This window comes from Neovison vison, chromosome 3 (genome assembly GCF_020171115.1).
Source record: "Neovison vison isolate M4711 chromosome 3, ASM_NN_V1, whole genome shotgun sequence".
NCBI lineage: Eukaryota > Metazoa > Chordata > Mammalia > Carnivora > Mustelidae > Neogale > Neogale vison.
The window spans coordinates 108,974,264-108,997,253 of NC_058093.1; the positions used below are offsets into that span (position 1 = coordinate 108,974,264).

General features: G+C 39.9%; 1 protein-coding gene across 2 annotated transcripts in view; it reads left to right on the forward strand.

Moving 5' to 3' along the window:
* Nucleotides 1-22,990, forward strand: part of CNTNAP5 (contactin associated protein family member 5) — an 858,994-nt gene that overhangs the window by 585,882 nt on the left and 250,122 nt on the right. For both annotated transcript variants that reach the window (XM_044242676.1, XM_044242675.1), the window contains one exon: nucleotides 10,886-11,086. In XM_044242676.1, coding sequence (XP_044098611.1) covers nucleotides 10,886-11,086 — 201 coding nt within the window. The remainder of the gene's footprint in view (nucleotides 1-10,885; nucleotides 11,087-22,990) is intronic.

Sequence of the window (22,990 nt, forward strand, 5' to 3'; positions counted from 1 at the left end):
TTACTATTAACATTATATTTTTTTGGTATTCAAATTGCCCCCAATATAGCTAGTCATGGTCCCACTAATTCTACTTCTATGTCTTTCTTACCTGTCTCCATTAATCTTGGAGTACTTCCTTGTTTTCTAGCACCAGATGTTACCTTGAATTTGCCTTGCTTACATCTAAACTCAGCTGTTTTCCCAAAGAAGCAAAAGACACATTTTGTAGTAAATGGTATTTGGAAATTGGGATCTAGGTGTTAGGTTTGCTTATTACTTTTAGTCCATTGCAGTGGGCAGAACTTGAAAATGTGTGTGTATATGTGTATGTGTGCATGTGTGTACACATGCTTAAATTATTTCTTATGGTTATTTCCAATGTTAATGGAACATTGTTGGATTTTTCCTCATTATTCTCTTTTCCATATATCTCTCTCTTCTCTCAGAGTAACAACCTGTCTCAACAATACCAATATATTTACTCATTTGTTCTACCTGACAATATACACAAAATAGTTTCAGAGTCACATCAACTATATCACTACCAATAACAAAGTAAAGCATAACATTTACTGAATTTTAACTTCAGTTCTTAGATTATATTCTACCAAGGTGTATGGCTAGACAGAATACCTCATCAAAAAGTCACTTGAATTAGTATTTCCTTATTTGCCATTTTTAAAATCTATTTAATATACAGTTAGGCTTTTTGTTTCTGCTTAATATTCAGTTTTAGGGGGCACCTGGGTGGCTCAGTTGGTTAAGCATCCAACTCGGTTTTGGCTCAAGTCATGATCCTGACAGCAAGCCCTGTGGAGGGCACACATTGTGCTGAGTGGGGAGTCTGCTTGGGATTCTCTTTCTCCGCCTCTCCCCCAACTAATACAGCCTCTCTCTCATTCTCTAAAATAAATAAAACTTTAGAAAATTATTCCAATTTAGTGTTTGTCTCTTTTTATCCTTTTCATTTAATTATATATTTCATTAATGACTTTGCAGAATATTTACATGTTACAAAACCTAAATATAGATATTACATATGCTTCTATTTGTATACTTACATAATATATACTTTTATATTTATATTATATATAATATGGTTGACCAAAGATGTCTTACTCTCTCTATGGCATTCACCCTCTTCTTACCCATCTTCTCTTGGTTATTGGTTTTATTGGTTTACCCTTCTGTGTGTGTTTTTTATTGCTTCTGTATTCTTGCATACAATGTAGCAGTCTTTTTTACCTTAATGACTTGATTTTGTCATTTACAGTACTTTGTAGAACACATTATAAATCAGTTTAGAAAGGTCTTGTGTGGTCCTTATTATGCATGCATAGTAGTATTTCATTGTGCCAATTAACTATGCTTTGTTCATTCAGAAACCTCTTGATGGATATTTGATTTTTTTCCCTTTTTTTAGATACATGTATTTGAAAGAGAGAAAAAGAGAGTGAGCATGGGAAGGGAGGGGCAGAGGAAGAAAGAGAGGAAGAGGGAGAATTCCAGTCAGACTCTGCACTGATTGTGGAGCCCAAAACAGGGTTTGATCTCATGACGGCGAGATCCTGACCCCAGCCAAAACCAAAAGTTGGATGCCAAACCAACTGAGCCACCCCAGGCACCCCTGAATTTCTTCTTCAATATGCTGCTTTTGCAATAGATATTCTGGGCTGCAGAGCAGAATTTTAAGTACATATCTAAACACACTTTCCCATTCTTTATCACTTTACTGTTGATTTCAGGAGATCTCACTAGAATCAGTGAAATTCTGGCAATCTGTTGGATGTTTAGTTTCATGGTAAGTGAATGCCCACTCTGGGTCAAGTGTTCAGCATACAAAGATTTACAGGATTGTCTTTTGCCTTGTAGAGCTTATGGTTTAACGGGGAGATTGAAGTAAACAAGTTGTTATCATGGTTCTTGAGCAAGACCAGAGCTGGGTGTTAGGGGAGTTAGAAGAGGCTTCCCACTGCAGAAGACACTGGTGCTCTGGCAATATCATCCATACTGTGATGAGCTCCAAAGCAGAGATGTCTGCTGAAAGAAAGATGAATCATTCCATGCTCCTCTTTGAGTGTCTTTTTATCAGTCACTTCTAGAACCAGAATATAAGATCCGTGAAACAGAATGTTAGGCAGTCAGAGATTTATTGTGGCCTTGTCTTTCTTTGTGTCCTTGTAAAAGGAGATGTAAATGCTTCCCTTGGATAGTCCTTCTCAGGATTATGGAAAGACTTTTACAGTCAGCTCTCTCCCGTCTAAACCCCTGAAATTGATCTTGGCTACTTTAGCTCTTCTTAACAAAGGAATGGAAACTACTTATTCTCTACTTGTGTCCCAGATAATGAACTATCCTGTCTCAATGTTTATCTCATTTAATACACATGATTAAGTGTGAGGTAGAGATCACATCTTGCTTGTATTTTGAGAAAACAGAGGTTCAGAGAGGTTGAAGAGCTTGTTCAGCATCACTCATCTAGGAAGTCCTAGATGTAGGAACTAGGTTTAGATCTGTGTGAGTCCCAGCTTTTTCGTCAGAATGTACCAAAACAGTAACTGCTACAAAGGTACTCCTAAAGACTTCATAAATAACTCCTAACAGCAACCAAACCCTGACCACAAACCCCATAGCCCTCTTCCCTTTAGTGATTTTGGTGTGGAGTCCCCTTTCTTCCCTCCTCTGCCCAGAAGGCAGGCACACCTGGCTTGTTCACACCTACCCTTAAGCCCCACAGTGTTTGAGTCTGGGTTTCCATGTGAACTTCTCTCCCAGAACCACCCGAGAATGCCCTCAGCTCCGGGTCCAGAGTGTCATTTAACCTCATACACTTCATCCTAACTTCCCAGTCCCTAACATAATGTTCTGCACACTCCACACATCTAATACATTCTCCTTGAATAAGCCAGTGAATAACAAACCATCAAGTATGGTACAATGTGCGTGGAGTCTGGTCTAACCCTCCTGCCACCCTCCACCCCCGCCCGACCATAAAACAGATTTCCCAGGTCTCTGTGATCATACCACCTATTTTAAAGCAAGGCAAGAGAAAAATAACCCCCAAAAAGGTACATAAAAAGTAAAGGCTCCAGCGAAGTAGGAGAATAAATCACAGTCAAGTATGTTGTCTGGAAATCATAAAGTGTGGCCCGCGCAGGCAGGTGGAGGAGCGGTAATGGCCAGAAGCAGGCCCCAGCACCCGCGCGCCCCTTGAGCTGCGGTGTCTGCGTTCCAGCTAATGCATTGTGCAGGGCCCCTAGCAGGGGCCATAAACCGGTAATGCGCTCCCCCCCGCAGCAGCAGAAGGCCAGAGCTGAAAGTGGCCGCATCTGCAGTGGTTTGTTTTAGCGCCGCACAGATGGATTCTAGCACAGGCTGCTGATGGATGCACCTGGGAGGAAAACAGCTCCTGGGAGAATCTGAAGCCCTTTAAAGGGCTTGGAAATTGTTTTACACCAATTGTCCCACTTCCCTTTGCCGGCTGAGGAGAACGTGGCATAGACCCCCTCAGCACAGGTTCCCATAACTGTTTCTGTTAATGAAATGATCCTTCCCTATGCTCCCTGAGTGGCTACATCAGGAGGGCTGATGGCAGTGGACTTTGATTTTCTTTCCGGTACCCAGACTGTGTGCTCAACATTCCCGTGTGTTTTATTTCATTCTCACATCATCGTTGCACAGTGGATTAAACCCAGTTTATAGGTGAGAAAACTGAGGCTTGGGGAGGTGAAATGTCTCTGCAAGTATTCAGCAATGTGAGTTGATAGTGTCCACTGAGCCTGCAGATCCTGGTGCACTCACTTTTCTTCCTTGCATCTGCCTCCCTTAACCAGAGAAGCCCTTGCCAACCTGATATTTACTCAGAAGTCATTGCCTGTGATTTAAGTGGAGAGATAAGGTACAAACATATGAAAAATTAAATAACTATCAATGCAAAATGACAGGAGATGTCACTAGGCTGTACATACATAGATGGCAAATGAGTGGTACAGGCAGTGGTTTGAGGATTATTTAAGCTGTCTTTACCCTTGGCACAGAAAATTCACTTTGTCAACATAGATAACTGTACCAGAAGTGACCCCAGGGACCTTAATATAGACTTGCTTTATTACAATAGGATCGTAAGTGAATTGGCACACTTTTCAAAGGACTATAAGCAACTCCCCACAGTGATTTAAGTTCAATTAAGCTGGGTATTGACAATCTGTAGACTTCCCTTCCTCCCACGCTTTGTGATAGAAAAATTTCACATTTTCTTTTGGCCCTTGCAAAGAGATAGATATGTGTGTAGAATGAGGTCTTATTAATCAGAGTTATTTCTTGTCTTGCTCTCCTTTTTTACTTTCCTTTTATTTGTTCTTTCTTCTGAGTGGTGATCTCCATGGTAACAAATAGAATAGCTTATATCATCTATAATTACTGCTATTATTAATAATAATGATCATCATCATAATAATAGCAATCAGATAAAATGAGAGAAAAAATTTTGAAAGAAAATTAAATTGTGGCTCTGTATGTAAACAGTTTACAGTTTCTGAAATGAGAGCAGGAGAAACCAGAGGTCACATAGAAACTCAGAATGAGGGTCCATAGAGGGCTTTCTGGGGTGATAACTGGAAAAGATTTTACAACAGAGATGAAGATACAGAAAGTTCTACAGCATCCTATCATTATTACTGTGCTAGCACTTTGTGCAACCTCTTTTTCTTTTCTTTTGTTTTGATATTGCTGGTGATCATATTAAATGTGTGTGTGTGTGTGTGTGTGTGTGTGTGTGTGTTGATCTTATAATGAAACTTCTTTTACATTTGGATCACTACACATGCATAGAAGAGCTGCTTTGACAATGCTAGAAGAAATAACCTAGAAGAAAACAAACAGTGGTGATTAATCTTGTCACTTGACAATGATTTCCTGAAGTCCTAGAAATTGCTCGATGGCAGTCTAAGCTCTGGAGGTCTGAGGATGAAAGACTTTTGTAGACCTGTCCATTCTCAAGGAAAACATTGTGGTCTTTCCTGGGCAAGCTCCTATAACATCCATTCCCAACCCTGCCCCCACCAGGTCTCTGGGGAAGCCTCACTTACTTTTACTTATTAATTTTTTAGTTTTATTTATTTATTAGAGAGAGAGAGTACATAAGCAGGGTGAGGGGGCAAAGGGAGAAGAAGCAGGCTCTCCACTGAGCAGGAACCTCGAAGTGGGGCTTGATCCTGGGACCCTGGGATCATGATATGAGCTGAAGACAGATGCCCAACTGACTGAGCCACCCAGGCACCCCAAGCCTTACTTACTTTTAATCTCAAGAATTTACTTTTAATGTCAAGAATACTTATGACAGCCTGAGATATTTGTCATTCTTCTGTACACAATTTTCCCCCCGAACAATGGCAAGCTTTTAGAGAGTTAGGCAGTGCATCATCCTTCTGGGCAGGTATCCCTGTGGCTGGCTCAGTAGTAACTGGGCACATATTTGAACATAAGAATGAAGGATATACTTTATATTCTGGGAGATCTCTTAGCTTTATGGGAAGATGGATTTAAAACCTAAATTCACAATGTAGTTTAAGAAATGCTTTGGTTGCCTCTGTAAAATACATTGTTATGTCTGTGAAATGATGCTTTAGAATTTTATTGCATATGCATCTTGATGTCCATGGCCTGTATAATGTATAATGGTAGCAAATAGTGGGTGAGGGTCTTTGTCATGTCTTGCCAGTACATCAGGCATCCTTAAACAACATCCCTCCATTTCTTCAAAGTTCTAGTAATTAAAACAGCACAGTACTTCCATAAAAAAGAAAAATAGACATATACACCAACAGAACAGAATGAGGAACCCAGAATTACACTCCCATAGGTGTGTTCAATTAGTATTTGAAAAGGGAGCTAGGAACATTCATTGGGAAAGGATAGTATCTTCAACAAATGGTGCTGGAGAAACAGGATAGCCACATGCCAAAAAAAAAAAAAAAAAGCCCTATTTATAGTACTCACAAAAATTAACTCTAAATAAATTAAAAATTTAAACATAAGACCTGATACCATAAAAATCCTAAAAAATATAAGGAAGTTGCTCCTTGACATTGGTCTTGGCAACAATTTTATGACACTAAAAGTACAAACACAAAGAATAAAAATCAACAAGTGGGACTACATCAAACACAACAAAGCAAGCCATCAAAAAAATAAAAATGGAACCTATGAAATGGGAGAAAATATTTGCAAACTATGTATCAGATAAAAAAACAAATACATGGTTACTGTTACTTTAAACTAAGATCTTTAGTGAATTGAGTAAATCCTGCTGCCAGTTCAAAAGTCTCCAAATGCAGTTTTCCCACAAACAGAGAATTTATCTTGGATAATTTAATACATATATTCCTTTGAACAAGTTAGAAAGATGGGGCTATGCTTCTCCTCATTGGACTGAATGGCAATACACAGTAAGAAATAATAAAGAATGACCTGAGTAGCAAAAAAGTAATAGCAGAAGCAGTGTTTTTCTAGGTTTCTGGGATCATGAGGACTAACCAATATATTTAATTGATAAGATTTCAGGAAGTGAAAGGGATACAAATAAATATAGAGACACATGAATCAATTCCAAAGTGAAAAAATAATTGAAAAAGAAGGTAATGACTAATTACACACAGTAACAGCTATGTTACAAGAAATTGCGGCCCCTCCCACTTGTTACCTTCATTTGCTGGATGAGCTCCCCACCCTAAATTCTCTAAGAAACAAAGTTGGGGTCCTCAGTCTCATGTTATAGAAAAGTTTTAATGTTTAGATTCTTATTTATTTATTTTTTTTTGTATGCCAGAAAGCCCATTATATGTCCATGTGAAACATGGTGCTGAATCACTGTATTATCATGGATAAAAAGATTGATATTAATATCCCATTTTCCAAAGTGGAAATTTCAGAAGTTAATGACTTGCCCAAATCCTCACTGGTGACATGTAGCAGAACAGTATCCAAAGACAGGCAGGTCCAAGCCAGGTTGTCTCATGGCACCTTGAAGCACTAAAAGCACCTCCAGAGATGAGAATATATGCCCTGTAGTAGAAGGTCCCGTCTGGGGGCAGACCAGGAGAAGGTGGTGCTTGGAGCCTGGAGGGTTTTATGATGTTCTCCTAATCATAGCATTTAGATAATCTACTCCTCCACCCCTGAGTGTAACTGGACTTTCTTAGGTTAAAGCCAAATCTCTAAAGGTTTTCTTGTGTGAGGAGAGTTCAGGTTCATAGAACTTCAGGAAGAACTGGTGTGTTTTCCTCATGGATCTGCAGAGAAATGGTCAGCGTCAGTGTGTCTCTACCCCCTTCTTGAGATGACTCATGTGTCTTCCTTTATATTCTGGGAAAGATTTCTGTTAACAAAAACTATAGTTCTCACTATAGTTATATAGAGGCCATCTCCTCCTTGAAGTTATTGTTAAAAATAGCAGTATTCGATATCTGCAGGATCCTTGGGACAGAGATGATATACCTTTTGTATAAGAAGCATATAAAGATTACTGTGGAATGTTTAATAATTCAGTTAATAATGGGCTTTCTCACACAAACCCCCTCACTTAATCTTTACAACTCTCCTGTAGAGCTGGTATCATTTCTGCTTTCCAGATACTGCTACAGAGAAGTAATGATTTGACCAAGGCTGCTTGAGGTGACACAGAAATCCAGATCTTCTCACTGCAGAGCCCAATCTGTGTCCGTAAATATCCATGCACCCATTGACTTAATTGACTATCTTTAACATTTAGCTTCATGGGTTCAATTTCAGTTAAAGCATGTGTACGTTCATGAGTGGGTTCCCACCAACATCTACCTAAAAGACTGTTCAAAATGAGTATTACTTGTTTGAAAATCCTTAGAACTAAACTTCACATACACATTCCCTAGCTAAAACCACATGTCCCTATCTTAGACCAGACATCAAGAGCATCAGGCACCAAAGCCAACTTACATGAGTGGCATCGACCTCTAGTCTTTTTATATTTTGTCAGAGTGCAGAACTTAATCTGTACCTGCTATCAATGAAACTGCGAGAAGGAAAAAAAAAAAAAAAAGGCAAAAAGAAATAGTATCCAATTACCTCCTTCTTTCCAATCTTTCTTCTGCTATCTCCCAGGAGGAAAAAATAGTCTGAGGACAAAGGGCATCTTTGAAAGGAAAGCCAGCTAAGAGGCCTAGGTTTCATGTAATCATCTCTCCTCTTGTTACTCATACTGTGTTTTCAGGGCTTGTGAATCATGGAGAGCACTTCAGAGCTCTTAATTGTTCCTTTGTATCTTCTGTATATTTGCATATATCAAAAAGTGCCAATACTTTAGTTGTTAGAACTTCCATTCACCCTCAGGTTCCAGAAGGCAGGGCTGGCAACATTAGTGGCTTTAAAATGAAAGGTTGTCTCTCCTACACATTTTCCTATTCCATCTTGCTAAAGATAGAATATGATCCTGGCAATATGAGTCAGTGAGTAAATGAATAAGCAAATCAATGAATGAATGTATGAATAAGTAGATGAATGGATATATGGATATAAGAATCTGTGTGTATTTGTAAGGAAATCTAAATTCATATGATTTAATGATGCTATTTGGACCACTTCTGGCATCAGACTGGACACAATGAGACTGGGGACAAGTTTATTTTCTCTCTCTAAGGCTTCATATGTCTATACCACTATGTGTATATGTGTATGTCTGTGTCTTTATCTATAGCTATATCTGTTTATATGTGTGTGTGTATGTATGTGTGTGTGTATATATATATACACATATATCTACATTGAATATATATATATATGTGTGTGTGTGTATGTGTGTGTATATATATATATATCTACATTGACACCTGCAATGGAGGATTGTTATCTGTATCAGATATAATGTATATAAAATGACCTCACATGAAACAGTAACACAGCATCTATACATTAGACTGGGTGGTTCTGTTTTTCTTCTACAGACCATGGGCATTTCAAAACTGTCACTCTTTATTTCTCTTTCTATGCTATTGTGTTATTAAATAATTACTTTTCTCTGATAATTTATCAGATTTTTTTCTATATTTTGGAGTAACAGGTTAATTATTGCCAATTAGAATTTATGTCCTATTATTACTTTCAAAGTCAGAACTTTCAGTCTGATTCGTTTTCCAGACTTTATAGAAAATGTAATTCTGCCTCCATTAAACATTGTAGACATGGTTATCACTGGACTGGTTTTAGGAAATAGTCTGAAGATGAATCAGAATGCTTGAACAGTTTACTATTTTTGCTGCAAGAAATATTTCCTTTTCTGGAGTTGGAAAATTCTTTAGAGATAATGGAAACGAAGCTTTCTTTCTCTCCTCTCTCTAATACAGTGAAACAGAAGTGCAAGCAATGATGTTACTTCTCCCAAGTCACATACAGAGTTAGGGTAGAGAAAGTATTAAAACTGGGGATCGAGCTTGCCTGTGCCTTTCCTTTTTACCTAAATATGCTGACAGCTGTGATCCTGCTTCTTAGTGGTACTAATTAATGATAGTTATTTTTAGTGTGGGCAGTCATCGCTATGGTCTAATAGAAATGTGTTGGGTCATTTCTTTACTTCCTAGACCTTGGTTTCCTCCTTTATAAGACTAGGAGGGTGGAGTAGGAGGGAAACCACATGATAGCTATGTTAAGTTATTTTTCAGCCCTGAGAATCTATGAAGAGTAATGGTGTTATTATGTGGGTAAGATTCTCAGATGACAAAAGCTTTTCGAGTCTTCCTATTTCCTCCTTTATTTGTGAGCATGTTCAGAATGAAATTCTATGTCCAATTGCAGTAAATGCTTTATTCTAGGTTATTAGTACAGAATGTCTGATAGAACTCAGACAGATCTATCTCTTAGTATAGAATGTCTGATAGATCTCAGTGCAACTTCATCTGTTTGCTTGTTATTCCATAGAAACAGCCCTGCTGCTGGGACTGCCATCTTCTTCTTCTTCTTCTTTTATTTTTATAATAAAACTGAGCCCTAGAAAAGTGAAGGGATTTGTCCAAGCTTCTTGTTGGCAGAGATAGTTTTCAAATACACATCTCTCAAGCTGTAAAACTCAAATTTCTCTTCTCTCTCTTCGCCTCACATTCCTACCTGTAGTAGGTAAAGTGTGACCTCCAAACGTGTCGTGAAGGTCCTCATCTCTGCATGTTATTTTATTGTAAACCTCTTAAAATAATTTTTTGGCAAAGAGAGGACGCATAGAAAATTAAAAAAAAAAAGAACTTCAGTTAAGTGCCTTGTATGTATAGTGTGGATCATACAATCTCATCATTGTTAATTAGGTGTATTTTACAGGTACTTTCTATATGGAGATCTTTCTGTGTACAGGAAACATTCGATGTGATACTTGTGTTTCTATGAGATAGTTATCTGTGTTAGTGTTTGTCTCATGGGGGAGTGTGTGTCAGTAGCTGGAAGCATGAGTTTTGCAGTCAGACACCCTGGTTTCCTGTTCTTGCTTGGTCATTTGCACAAGGGTAAGCTGCTCAACCCTGCTCATTCACTTTTCTTTCATTTCTAACATGGCATTTCTAACTTCTTCAGATTTAGGTAATGTCTGTTTAAAATGATATGATGGGCATTAAATGCTTAGCATAAAGTGTTCCACAAATTTAGTTCTTATAATTACTAACCCCCGTATTAACTCTGGGAGGAACTTTATGAGAAACAGAAATTCTCTGTCGTTTTTATCTGCGTAAGTGGAGCATTCAGGCGGATTGATTGCCCCATGTTCAGCCAAGCATCACATTGCTTATGAGATCCTCTTCCGGACCCTCCCTCCCCCAACTTTATTGGGTTATATAAGCATGGTCCTCTTTTGACCTTCCCTTCTAATGTTTCCTTCCTTATGTTTTCTGGACAGAGGACAAGATTTGGACATCAGTGCAGCACAATAACACAGAGCTGACGCATGTGCGGGGTGCAGACCCTGAGAAGCCCTACACCATGGCCTTGGATTATGGTGGCAGCATGGAGCAGCTGGAAGCCATGATTGACAGCTCAGAGCACTGTGAGCAGGAGGTGGCCTACCATTGCAGAAGGTCACGCCTGCTCAACACACCAGGTAAGACTCAGCCCCTCTCCTCTGTGTGAACCATACAGGATGACCACAGACAGCCCTGGAAAACATGCAATGTCAAGGAGGGGGTGTCTGCAGTGATGGCTATTCACTGTGCAGTTGAAAGAAATAAAGTCAGGAAAAGACTGGGGATGGACTCATCCCGGCTCTGATTGCCAAGTGTGACCTAAGGGAAGGCTCTCATGGTAGCCTCTCAAGGTTCCATCCTCATCTTCAAGAAGAAAATGATGACAACATGCATCCTTCAACAGTTGAGAGAATGAGAAGTTTCTTGAGCTCAACAGCCCTCAAAGAGAGCATTGAATTAGACATAGGTAGTATGGAGGTGGGAAGGGATGTTTCTGGGTGGGAAGGGATGTTTCTGGGAAAGGGACCAGCATATGAGAAAGCACAAAGGATCTCAGCATATTCACAAAAGAACAGTGAGTTACGTCCTGGACAAGAGATGCAGAGGGAAGTTGTATCAGGCAAGGGGGCCAGCAGGGCAGGCAAGAACAGCTCTGTGTGTTTGTATTGCTCATGTTGCCTGGAGAGTGCACGCCTCAATGGAAATTACTCTTTTTAAAAATAGTCTGCTTTTAGAAAAATCAAAACAAGACAAAATGACAAACAAAGAAAACTTTACAACTGAAAGGGGCTTTTGTAAAATGTCCAGAGGGCTTTGTCAAAGTTCATGGATGCCTCTGGGAGTCAGTCATTTTTGTGAATATCTTCATCATTTTTTTCATGGCACTTGCGTATGCACATAGGCATACACACATGCACAAGCCGAGAATCATAAGGATATGGAATATCCAAGAATGGTGTCACAATCTGTTGCCTTAAGAAATTCACAATCCCATGCCTGAAGGTTAGGAATTTTGAAAGGCTTGAGAATATCAGACAGTGGAATGTCAACAAAGGAGAAGTGATAGAAGCCTAACTAAATATAACACTCTGGCTCACTGATCTAGAATCTTTAGGAAAGACGTTGTTCCACATAAGTGAATTTTCCAGATAACTGTCACTTATCCCTTTAAGCACCAAAAATGTTTTCAAAGAATTTTTAACTATTTGAAATGAAAATCTTTCTCAAATGGATTACACGCTTCCCTGCCTTCTTAAACAGAGAGTTCTGAACATAAAATGTAACCTTTTCTTGATGACTCAGGATCATCATTGCGAAAATCAATTATTGTACTCTCCTTGGATTCAGCCGTGCTCACAGGGCTGATTAGATCTAGGCATCGGTTGCTGTCCCTCTCCCCGGTGTTCTTAGACGGTGCTTCTTAAGAGGCTCAGTGTGTGTACTTGCTGGTATTTCTCTCCGTCTGGCTGTCAAGCCTGTACCTGTCACTCTTGGCACTATTCAGAGTACCTATGTCTGGATAAAACAACCTACCCTTTTTTCACTGTGTTGCTTTTAGTTTTCTAAGAATTGGGTTTGATGGAATTTTAACAAAAATGGGATTCTGTTCATTCTGACCGTGGATTTCGTTTAGTCTATGTCTTATTATGTGATAACAGTTTGGTAATACTATTGCCTTTGCGCACTTTTTCCCCCCCTTAACTCTGCTGTCATGAATTCCCTGAGCATATTCAAGTAGAAGGGCATGGATCTGGGGGCAGGCCCTACTGAGAGTGACTCTGCCTCTTACTGCCTATAGAAACTTGTGCAAGTTGTTAAATTTCCACTAGTAATTTCAACACCTAAGCAATTTACCCCAAATCCTCAACTAATAAGGTTGATATGAGGAGTGCAGGAAAAATGTACTCTGTACTCCTTGTACTGTGCCTGGTACTCATTAGGTGTTCAACAAATACCAGCGTCTTATTTCTTTCCTCCTTCACAGCTTCCATCCCAGCAGGGAAGGTCTAAATTTGCACTGTAATGAGAAGCAAGCTCAAAGAAACAGTTTATTTCTACTTTAATGGTGTAAATAGAATAATTATAGTAATTGTAACTCATGCGTGCGGATAATCTCACCACCCAGAGACACCAGTGTTGGATTTAGTTGTGCATGGTTCCAGACACTTTCCGATTTTGTGCACATTCACAAAAACACAGTAAAAACATATTGTCTATACGTTGGGGTTGAGAATACTCATTAATCTTCTTTCCCCCATGCTTTATGAATCAAATGAGGTAGATGAAGGAAGATAATGGGCATGGGTACACAATGCGCCTTTTTTTTGCTGGGCTAGCTTACAGAACATGGTGTAGACCAGACACTGCGGTGTGGGGTATGCGACTGCAGACAGACAGCTCCACAGAGATGCGGGCCCAACCTCACGTTCCTCAGTTCAGAGATGAGCACTGACTCATTTAGGCTTACCTCACAGAAACAGGGACAGAGACAACAATGTGCACTACTGTAGGCATGTGAATCCCAGAGCCATGGCCTAGAGTACTACCTTTGTTGAGCTGCTATAACAGTGTGGAGGTTCCTCAAAAAAATGAAAATAGAGCTAACCTATGGCACAGAAATTGCATTAATGTATTTACCCCAACGATACAGATGTAGTGAAAAGAAGGGGCTCATGCACTCCAATGTTCATAGCAGCAATGTCCACAATAGCCAAAATTTGGAAGGAGCCAAGATGTCCTTCAACAGAAGAATGGGTAAAGAACATATGGTCCATATATACAATGGAGTATTTCTCAGCCATCACAAAGGATGAATACCCAACTTTTACATCAACATGGATGGGACTAGAGGGGATTACGCTGAGTGAAATAAATCAAGCAGAGAAAGTCAATTATCATACGGCTTCACTTACTTATGGATCATACAGAATAGCATGGAGGACATTAGGAGAAGGAAAGGAAAAATGAAGGGGGTGAAATTGGAGAGGGAACAAACCATGAAAGACTATGGACTCCAGGAAAAAAACCGAGGATTTTAGAAGGGAGGGGGTGTGGGGATGGGTTAGCCCCATGATGGGTATTAAGGAGGACATGTATTGCATGGAGCACTGGTGTTACAGGTAAACAATGAATCATGGAACCCTACATCAAAAACTAATGATGTACTCTATGGTTAATAACATGACATAATAAAAATAAATAAATAAGCCTAGTTAAAAATATGACAGACTGATAGGCTTATAAAAACACAAATTTGGGGCGCCTGGGTGGCTCAGTGGGTTAAGCCACTGCCTTCGGCTCAGGTCATGATCTCAGGGTCCGGGGATCGAGTCCCACATTGGGCTCTCTGCTCAGCAGGGAGCCTGCTTCCCTCTCTCTCTCTGCCTGCCTCTCCATCTACTTGTGATTTCTCTCTGTCAAATAAATACATAAAATCTTAAGAAACACACACACACAAATTTATGTTTCATAGTTCTAGAGGCTGGAAGTCCATGATCAGTGTGCCAGGATGTGTGGATTCTGGTGAAGGCCCTCTTCAGGTCACTGACAACTCATTTTTTGTTATATCCTTACATGCCAGAAAGAGAGTGAAAGACCTTCTGGGAGTCCCTATTAGAAGGGAACTAATCCCATAAGGGAACTTAATCACCTTCCAGGGGGCCACCTCCTAATACCATCATATTAAGGATTAAAATTGTGACATATGAATTTTAGAGGGACATTAATATTCAGTTGTTAATAAGCGCACACTTTCAAGGTTGTTTTCTTCGTCTATTTAGGCAATGCCTCTCCCATGGGGAAGACCACAGAAAAAAGGGGAGATGAGTAGAGTCCATCTCCTCCTTACCTACCTGCTGTGTGGAAGAGTGGAACAAGTCCCTCCCTTACCTGCTGAAGCCAGAGCCCCCCCCTCCACCCTGTGATACTGTTTTATTACCATATTTGTCACACACACACACACACACAGAGTACACATATCTTTCCATATTAGTAAATATGACCTTATATCATAATGTTTATTGACAACCATCTTCCACTTTAAGGACATACCACAACAGATAAACAAAATGAACACATCTATTTTGGACCTTTAGTTCTCTCCTCTCTCTCTCTCTCTCTCTTTTTTTTTTTTTTTCCAATACAGATGTGTAAGAACATTTTTTGCACAAAAATTTTGTGAACAAAACTGATTATATCCCCAGGATAAACTCCTTGAGGTGCCATTGCCAGGGTAAAAAGCGTACATATTTTTAAGGTTTTTGCCATATTGACTTCGGCAACATATTAAGTTTATACCAGTTTATACTCCCAAGAATACTGTGGGATTGAGGACCCACTTGTCAGCAACATGTATTTTATTTTCCCTTTGGTAATCTGAAAAATGCAGAAGGGGGTCAAAGGCAATTATAGTTTTGTTTAATTAAAACAATGTATAGCGTGGTTCCCTTAGGTTGTTGGAGGGAGATACTACTGGTAGTCAGGGTTAATAGAAGCTATAAAGTGTTATGAATTGTGGCAGCTGTGGACTTAAATCAATAAGGCGAGAATGTGGAGGATGCTTTATTTGCTATAGAGCCCCCTCCATATTATACACAATGGATAATATAGAGAGGAAATAAAAGAAGACAAGATGAGGGAAAAATAAATAACTGTTCTAATGGCCACCAGTGACTAAGCATTTCTCATGTTAGCTGCTATGTCTGGGGAGCTGTATAAGCATTATCTCTAATCCAGACAAGGGCTCTGCACAGTAAGGATTGGTATCCCCATCTGGCATTTCAGGAAAGAGAACCTCAAAGACATGAACGTGTTGGATTAAACTACACAGCCGGGGAGGGACAGATCAGGTTCTTGGGCTGGGCTGCACCTGTAGTCCAAACAAGCCTGCTCTTTCTGATACCCTGCAGATTTCAAAGGGCCAGAAGTTAGAAGGAAATCACTTGGTCAGGGTAAACATGAGTTTCTAAGATCTTCCTTATTTTGTAAGAAAATGTAGTAAAGACAGAGAAGAGCAGCCAGAGGGCTCTCCGCCAAGGCCCTGTGATTGTGAGGGTGGCTTGAATTAGGGCAAATTCCTGGGAAGCTACAAAAAGTTTCAGAATCCCTGCTGAGTGCAAGAGCTCCCAGGTGGCCCTGAGGACCCCCACAACGGCATTCCCAGAGCCTCTTTCTGTCTGCTCTCAACTCTGGCTTTGGTTCTATTCATCTGGAATAGAGAGGAAAATTAAGACAGGCAAGCTGAGTTCAGGCCTGGTTGGTTCACGACTGTGCATTTTTCATTCAGTCAGTACTGAACCATGACGCTGTCATTTTCTGACAGTTTCCTCTGATATTCTTCCCCAGAGCTGCTGATAAGTGCCAGCCAATGGAATGTGTCATCTGTCTCTTTAACTGAAGGTTTATGCTAGAAACTCTCTGAAGGACCAGGATTCCAGGCCACAGGGGTCCCTGGGAAAGGTGTCTTTGCTGTTCCCATGCATCTTTTTGGTTGTCTTCCCTATGCTTCTACTTATTACTTTGAGCTTTATGCAGGGCCACAGAAAAGTTTCCAAGACAAGAATCATCAGCCTGTGGGGCGCTTGGGTGGCCCAGTGTGTTAAGCCGCTGCCTTCGGCTCAGGTCGTGATCTCAGGGCCCTGGGATCGAGTCCCACATCCGGCTCTCTGCTCAGCAGGGAGCCTGCTTCCCTTCCTCTCTCTCTGCCTGCCTCTCTGCCTACTTGTGATCTCTCTCTGTCAAATAAATGAATAAAATCTTTAAAAAAAAAAAAAAAGAATCATCAGCCTGCCTGTGCTCAGGGCACTTTGTCACCAGGAGAGGAGGGGTCCACTTGTCCTCAGGAACAAGGGCTGCCTTGTTGGAGCCCAACTTTTGTCACCATCAGCATCTTCTTAGGAATTTTGCCCGAGGCCAGGGTCACGGTAACATGTAATGAGTCATATGAAATAAAGTAGAACCCAGCTCAGGAAACACACAGAAGATGCAGAAAGAAATATTGAATCCACAGTCTGGGGGATGCTTTAATCATGTGGCCAATGAGCTCTATAACCTACAACTTCCCCCTGCAAGGAAGACAAGATTGAAAAGGGCTTCGGAAGGTAATCACCTGGGGAAGCCTAATGCCCAGGTTCCTGCTGGGACTGAGGATAGAAGATCCTACCGATCCCAAATCTCTTCCATAGTCTCCATGGAACCACGACATCACTCACTAGATTTCCTCAATAAAGTGTATCCAATGTATGTATCTTTTGTGTTTATACTCCGCATAGTAAACGTTTTTATTTGGGAATACCTTCCCAGGCATATTTATTTGGAAATACCCTCCCCAATAAAGCTGTGAGCTTTCTAAGGCAGATGTAAAAAGTCATATTTAAAATATGAAACCACTGAAATGGCTTGAAATATCTATGAAAATTAAGACTCCACTACTTTGAAATCTAATAGCTGTAGGATAGCTTGAGCTGGAGTTTACCTTGGTTCTGAAAAGAAAGCATTTGCCAAGCAAACCTGTCGTATAAATAAGATTGCCATGAGGATTAGGTTCCTCAGTAGAGCTAATTATTCAGTGCCATCAATGCTTCAGAGTCCTCATCTCCCTGCCTGTAAAGGGTGAACATCATTCCTGTTCACTCATTCAGGCCGGCAGGGACTTGAGTGATTTCCATCCGGGGTCACTTGTTTTATTGTTTTACCCAGTTGTGTTCCCATGGATTGGAAAGCACTGAAATCCTAATTAATTAATTAACTAATATTTATTTAGAGAGGGAGGGGAGAGGCAGGGGCAAAGAGAGAGAGAATATTAAGCAGACTCTACACCCAGCACAGAGCCTGACTTGACTCTATCTAATGACCCTGAGATCATGAGCTGAGACAAAATCAAGAGTTAGATGCTTAGCCAACTGAGCCCCTGAAATCATATTTCTTTCAAAGCCTTCCTAAACTTCCTATTTTCTTCTTTTCTTTTTTTAGTGTGTATGTGGCTAACTGGTTATATATAATATATATGTGATATATAGTTTAAATTATATATAAATTTATAGTGTAGCATGTAGGAATATATTATATATACAGACTATGCATTATAGTGTACACACTATACAATATATAATATGTGATTTATATATACTCATTATATACTTTTTACATCTCCAGATATATTTGTAAATGCACCTGTGTGTATAAATCCTCATGACTATCCTCGATATTTGGCTTAAGATGTGTACAAAAGAATGATCAGACTTAGAAATCTAGGTAAGGAATTGTGATGGAGAAAAGTCAAATTATGGATAGAAAAAAAAGGTAGTTTTTCAGGATATGCTGGGTTTTATTAAACTTAAAACTCTTTGTCCCCAGTATTTGTACAAAACATAATAAATTTACAGATGATTACATTTTCTTTCAAACACTAAGTATTTACTCATTTTGATTGTGACAAAAGTATTATGTCACATACTTTTCTGTCCAGGGGGAATGAAATATTGAAAAAATGGAGTTCCTGCCTACCTGATTGTAGCAGGGGTATAAGAAAGATAGGCCAAACACACATGTGCACCCTCTACCCCGAACATACTCAGTTCATGATGAACGTAAGGAAGAAAAGTCAAGAAGCAAAAGAAGATTGAAAATGAGCAGGCATTGGGAATTCTGCTTCATAAAGGGGTAAGAAAGCCTCCTGGGCTAAGAGGGGTGCACCACAGAGTCTTGGGTGAAGGGAGGGTATAGGCCATGTGATATCCAGGACCGAAAATTCTAGGCAGAGGAATAGCAAGAGGGCCAGTGTGCCTAGTAGAGAGAGAAGAGGCAGTGGGAATGATAAGAGAATGAGCCTGGGGTGTCCAGAGGCCATATCATGACAGGCCTAGTGCTATGGATTTTATCCTAAGTGTGCAGGGAAGTCCTGAAACAATTAAGCAAAGGATTACTCTTCTTCTTCCTATTTTAAATCCAAAGACTCATGTCAGTTTATTTAAGTCAGGCTAAACTGGGTATCCATTTTTTGTTAGATCCATTTTAGGTCACTCACTATGCCTAGTGAACTAGAAATAGCTATGAGCTCCCTGAGGACAAAAGCTTTGTCTTATACAGTCCTGATCCCTACAGTCTAGCACAGCACTGTCAGCAAAAGGCTTAGAGGTCCTTCTGGTTACTTCTGTTTCATGGAAGTACTTTTGTACTTGTTCCCTAATTACGCTGAGTTGAGATTGCTTTGGCCCCTTCACCTACTATTTTACTACTTTCCACTTACCCAGACCACACTCACAAATCCCAGAGGTCTCTGTTGGAGCTGGAATCCTTGTCCTCTGCAGAACATCCCCTCCCTCCTTCCTTCCTTCTTCTCTTTCTTCCTTCTTTCCTTCCTCTCTCCCTTCCTCCCTCTCTCCATTCCTTCCTTCCTTCCTCCCTCCATTCCCTTCTTCTTCCTTCTTATCTTCCTTCCTCCCTTCTTTCCATGCTCTGTCCTTCCCTCCCTTACTACAACACACACACACACACACACACACACACATGAAAGATAGATAGATAGATAGATAGAACTGATCCCAAAGTCCATCATGCTCCTTTCATTATGACCTGTTGTCAGCATACTACTTAAGAAGAAAAAGTCTCAGTCTCACAGAGGGAAGGAAAATAATAAAAGGAAGATTCAGGTACCCCAGAAAAATTTCATTTTTAAAATTATTATTTTTTAAATTATTAATTATTATTAAATTATCAATTATTATGTAACAAACCACCATAAAACTTAGTGCTTTAAAATGAGGGTAACATCCATCTTGCCCATCCATCTGCAATTTAGTCACGTGCCAGTAGGATTTGCCCATTCCTGATTCAGCCTGGGTTGCAAGAAGCTGGGACCAGAGCTGCGTCTGCAGTCATCAAGGGCTCACTCACTCGGTTGTCATGGCTGTTGGCTGTGTCCTTGGTTGGGCATGTGGTCTTTCCATGTGGCTCTTTGGTTTTCTCATAACAGAGGGGCTCAGGGACAAATGTCCCAAGAGAGAGAAGGACAGATGGGACCTATACTGCTTTTTCTTACCTAGTGTTGAAAGTCATGCATTATTATTTCTGCCACTTTGTAATTATTAGAAGATGGCCAGTTAGGCTAGCCCACATTAAATAGGAGGCAAATTTCATTCCATCTTTTCACGGGGTGAGTGAATGAACATATTTTAAGACTACCGTGTCCTCTTCAGACTTTGGCATGGGTAGTCAACTAGTTTAAGGAAATAGGACAAATGGAGGGCAGAATCAGGAGGTCATATATCTCCAACTTGCACTCTGATGTCCTGCTGGCCATTGAACATTCAGTTCTAGTTTAGGCTAGAAACGTGTCTGACTCTCCATTTTTCCTTCTTAGGGACTTCTCTTACCCTTGAAGTAGTATGGCTAAAATGTGTTTATAAGAGTTTTCCATAGGTCTTAAAAAATATAAGGAGACTATAACATGAATCAAATCAGTGCATTTTACTGTGCATGAAAGCTACCTTTCCTAATGTCCTAATTCACTCTTGGTGTTTTGCTGGGGACATAAAGTCAAAATTAGAGGTGAGTGGATTTTATAAAGAAGACGTACACCTTAGGGAAGCTAGAGATGTGGGTGTGTATCTAAGGAAAATAAAAACTATCCCACATAAATTCAAGAGATGATAAGTGCCAGGTTGCAAATGAATTGCTTTCCAGACCATTAATTACTTTCATAGGGTAGATTACTCAACTATCAACATTTGGACCCCACGTGAGACAAAGTTTTTATTTTTCTCACTGTTCTATGAAAGAATATGTTTGCTTAATTTATCCTGAATGTACTTATAGGATAAAAGGTTTTTTGTTTGTTTTTTCTACTCTTAAGACATAGTACAATGGCAGCAACATGAAAAGAGCATGAATTTTGAATCACAGAAAATTGTATGAAATTTTTCTCCTTCTTGGCTCTGAGAATGTGAGCATGTTACATGGACTTTCTGAGCCTCTGTTTTCTTAGCTATAAATGTAATAATGATAGATGCTGTGTCTTGCTTATAGTAGACATTCAAAATACTATGTTTTTTTGTCAGTATTTTATCATACTTTCAAAAGAGCAAGGAGAATATTAGTTCTCCTAGCTGTCAGGAGAGGGTCTCAGAATCCAGCTATATGTCTGGTGAAAAAAATGAATTTGGCGATCTGCCTCTTGTTGGTTTATGGGCATACTTACTTTTAAATTGAAGGTTAGGTATTTGTAAATGTGATATGTATCCATCTAATAGCACTGTTGAAAGTGGTAAAGTTAAGTCTGTGTCCACTCCCTCACCGCTAAACCACTCAACTCCAATCATCTTTCTATTTTTCTCATTTCAGTAAATGACTCCATCCAGGTTCTCAAGCCCAAAATCTAGGGCTAATTCCCTCATCATCATTCCCCTTCCGATCCAGTCTATCAACAATACTGACTCATCAGTCAGTCCTGACTCTGACCCCAGCCTCTTCCCTTACTTCCACTGGTTTCACTTAAGTTCAGAACTCATCCTCTCCAGACTGGACAAGTGCATCATATCTCTGCTTCTCTCCTGTCACACCCTTACCCCACCTTGCTACAGTTTCTATCTCACACAGCAGACAATGTAATGGTCTTTCCAAAATGAGGTTGTATAAATCTGACTTTAAATCCTTCTCCGTGCCCTTGAAACAGAATCCTGACTCCTTACCATGGCCCAGAGAGCTCTGCAGGCAGAGCCCACTCCCTAGTTCCTGTTCTTCCACCTGCTCCCTAAACACAGCCCGATATCCTTGTATTCTGCTTCCTGCCACAATAGCCCTCTACATCTTAAACTGATGCACTAGCCACTCTCCCTATTCAAAACTTTCATTCCTCTTCCCATGCTTAGCTCTCAGCTTCAGTTTTACATACATACACACTATGATTCTTTATAGCACTTCATTCTATTTTAGTATTCTGTGTAGAAGTTATTACTGCCTAATATTTTCTATTTGTTTATTGTTTATCTCTGTCAGTAGAATATGAGCTTCATGAAGGAGAGAATTTTTTTACTAACTCAACATTTTGCACCCCAAATGCCGAGAATAATAGCTGACACCTAGCAAACATTTAGTTAGTAGTTGTTGAATAGAAGATTCCACCTCAATTAATGGTATCACTAATGTCCATATTACATTAGAGGACCCAGGATAAAGCAAGCACATTTCGCTAAGCCTGCTACAGAAACCCTTGCAAGCAGAGAGCAGTTTGTGAATGGAAAGGGCGGGACTGGAAGGTCGGAGACACTGTCCCACTTCTGGCTCTGGGACAGTCTCTCTGTGACCTTGAACAACTTTCTTATATTTTAATGGGTCTCAAGTTCCTCTTCTTTATTTATTTATTATTTATTTATTGCATTTTATTTATTTACTTGAGAGTGAGAGAGCATGAGAGGGGAGAGGGTTTGAGGGAGAAGCAGACTCCCGGCTGAGCAGGGAACCCAATGCAGGACCCGATCCCAGGACTCCAGGATCATGACCTAAGCTGAAGGCAGTCACTTAACCAACTGAGCCACCCAGGTGTCCCAAGTTTCTCTTCTTTAATCCTAGTGGGTTATATATGATTTTCTCCAAGTGTCCTTCCCACTGTGACACCTCATGACTGTATTAGCCACTACAAAGTGAGTTAAAAAACACATTACAGTTTATTACTTTCTTGTTACCATAACAAACTCGAGGAGTTGGTAAAACACACACACAGACACACACACACACACAAAGAAAGAAAGAAAGAGAAAGAGAGAGAGACCTTTCTGACTCTTAAGACAATGAAATATGGTAATTTATTTATTTGGTAGGTGACATTTTTAATACCTTCATACACCTGAACTTCTCAGAATTTATTTTCCATATGGTAATACTGATTTGTATAGATAACATGTGAAACTTCCCCAAGGTCCTAACAAGTCAAGAGTAGTGGAGATAACAGTTTCTTGCCTTATAGTATGTACACATGTATCAGAGTATTCATTTTATAAACACCTCAGTGATTGTGAGGTAATATAGAAATGTTATGATACCAGCTG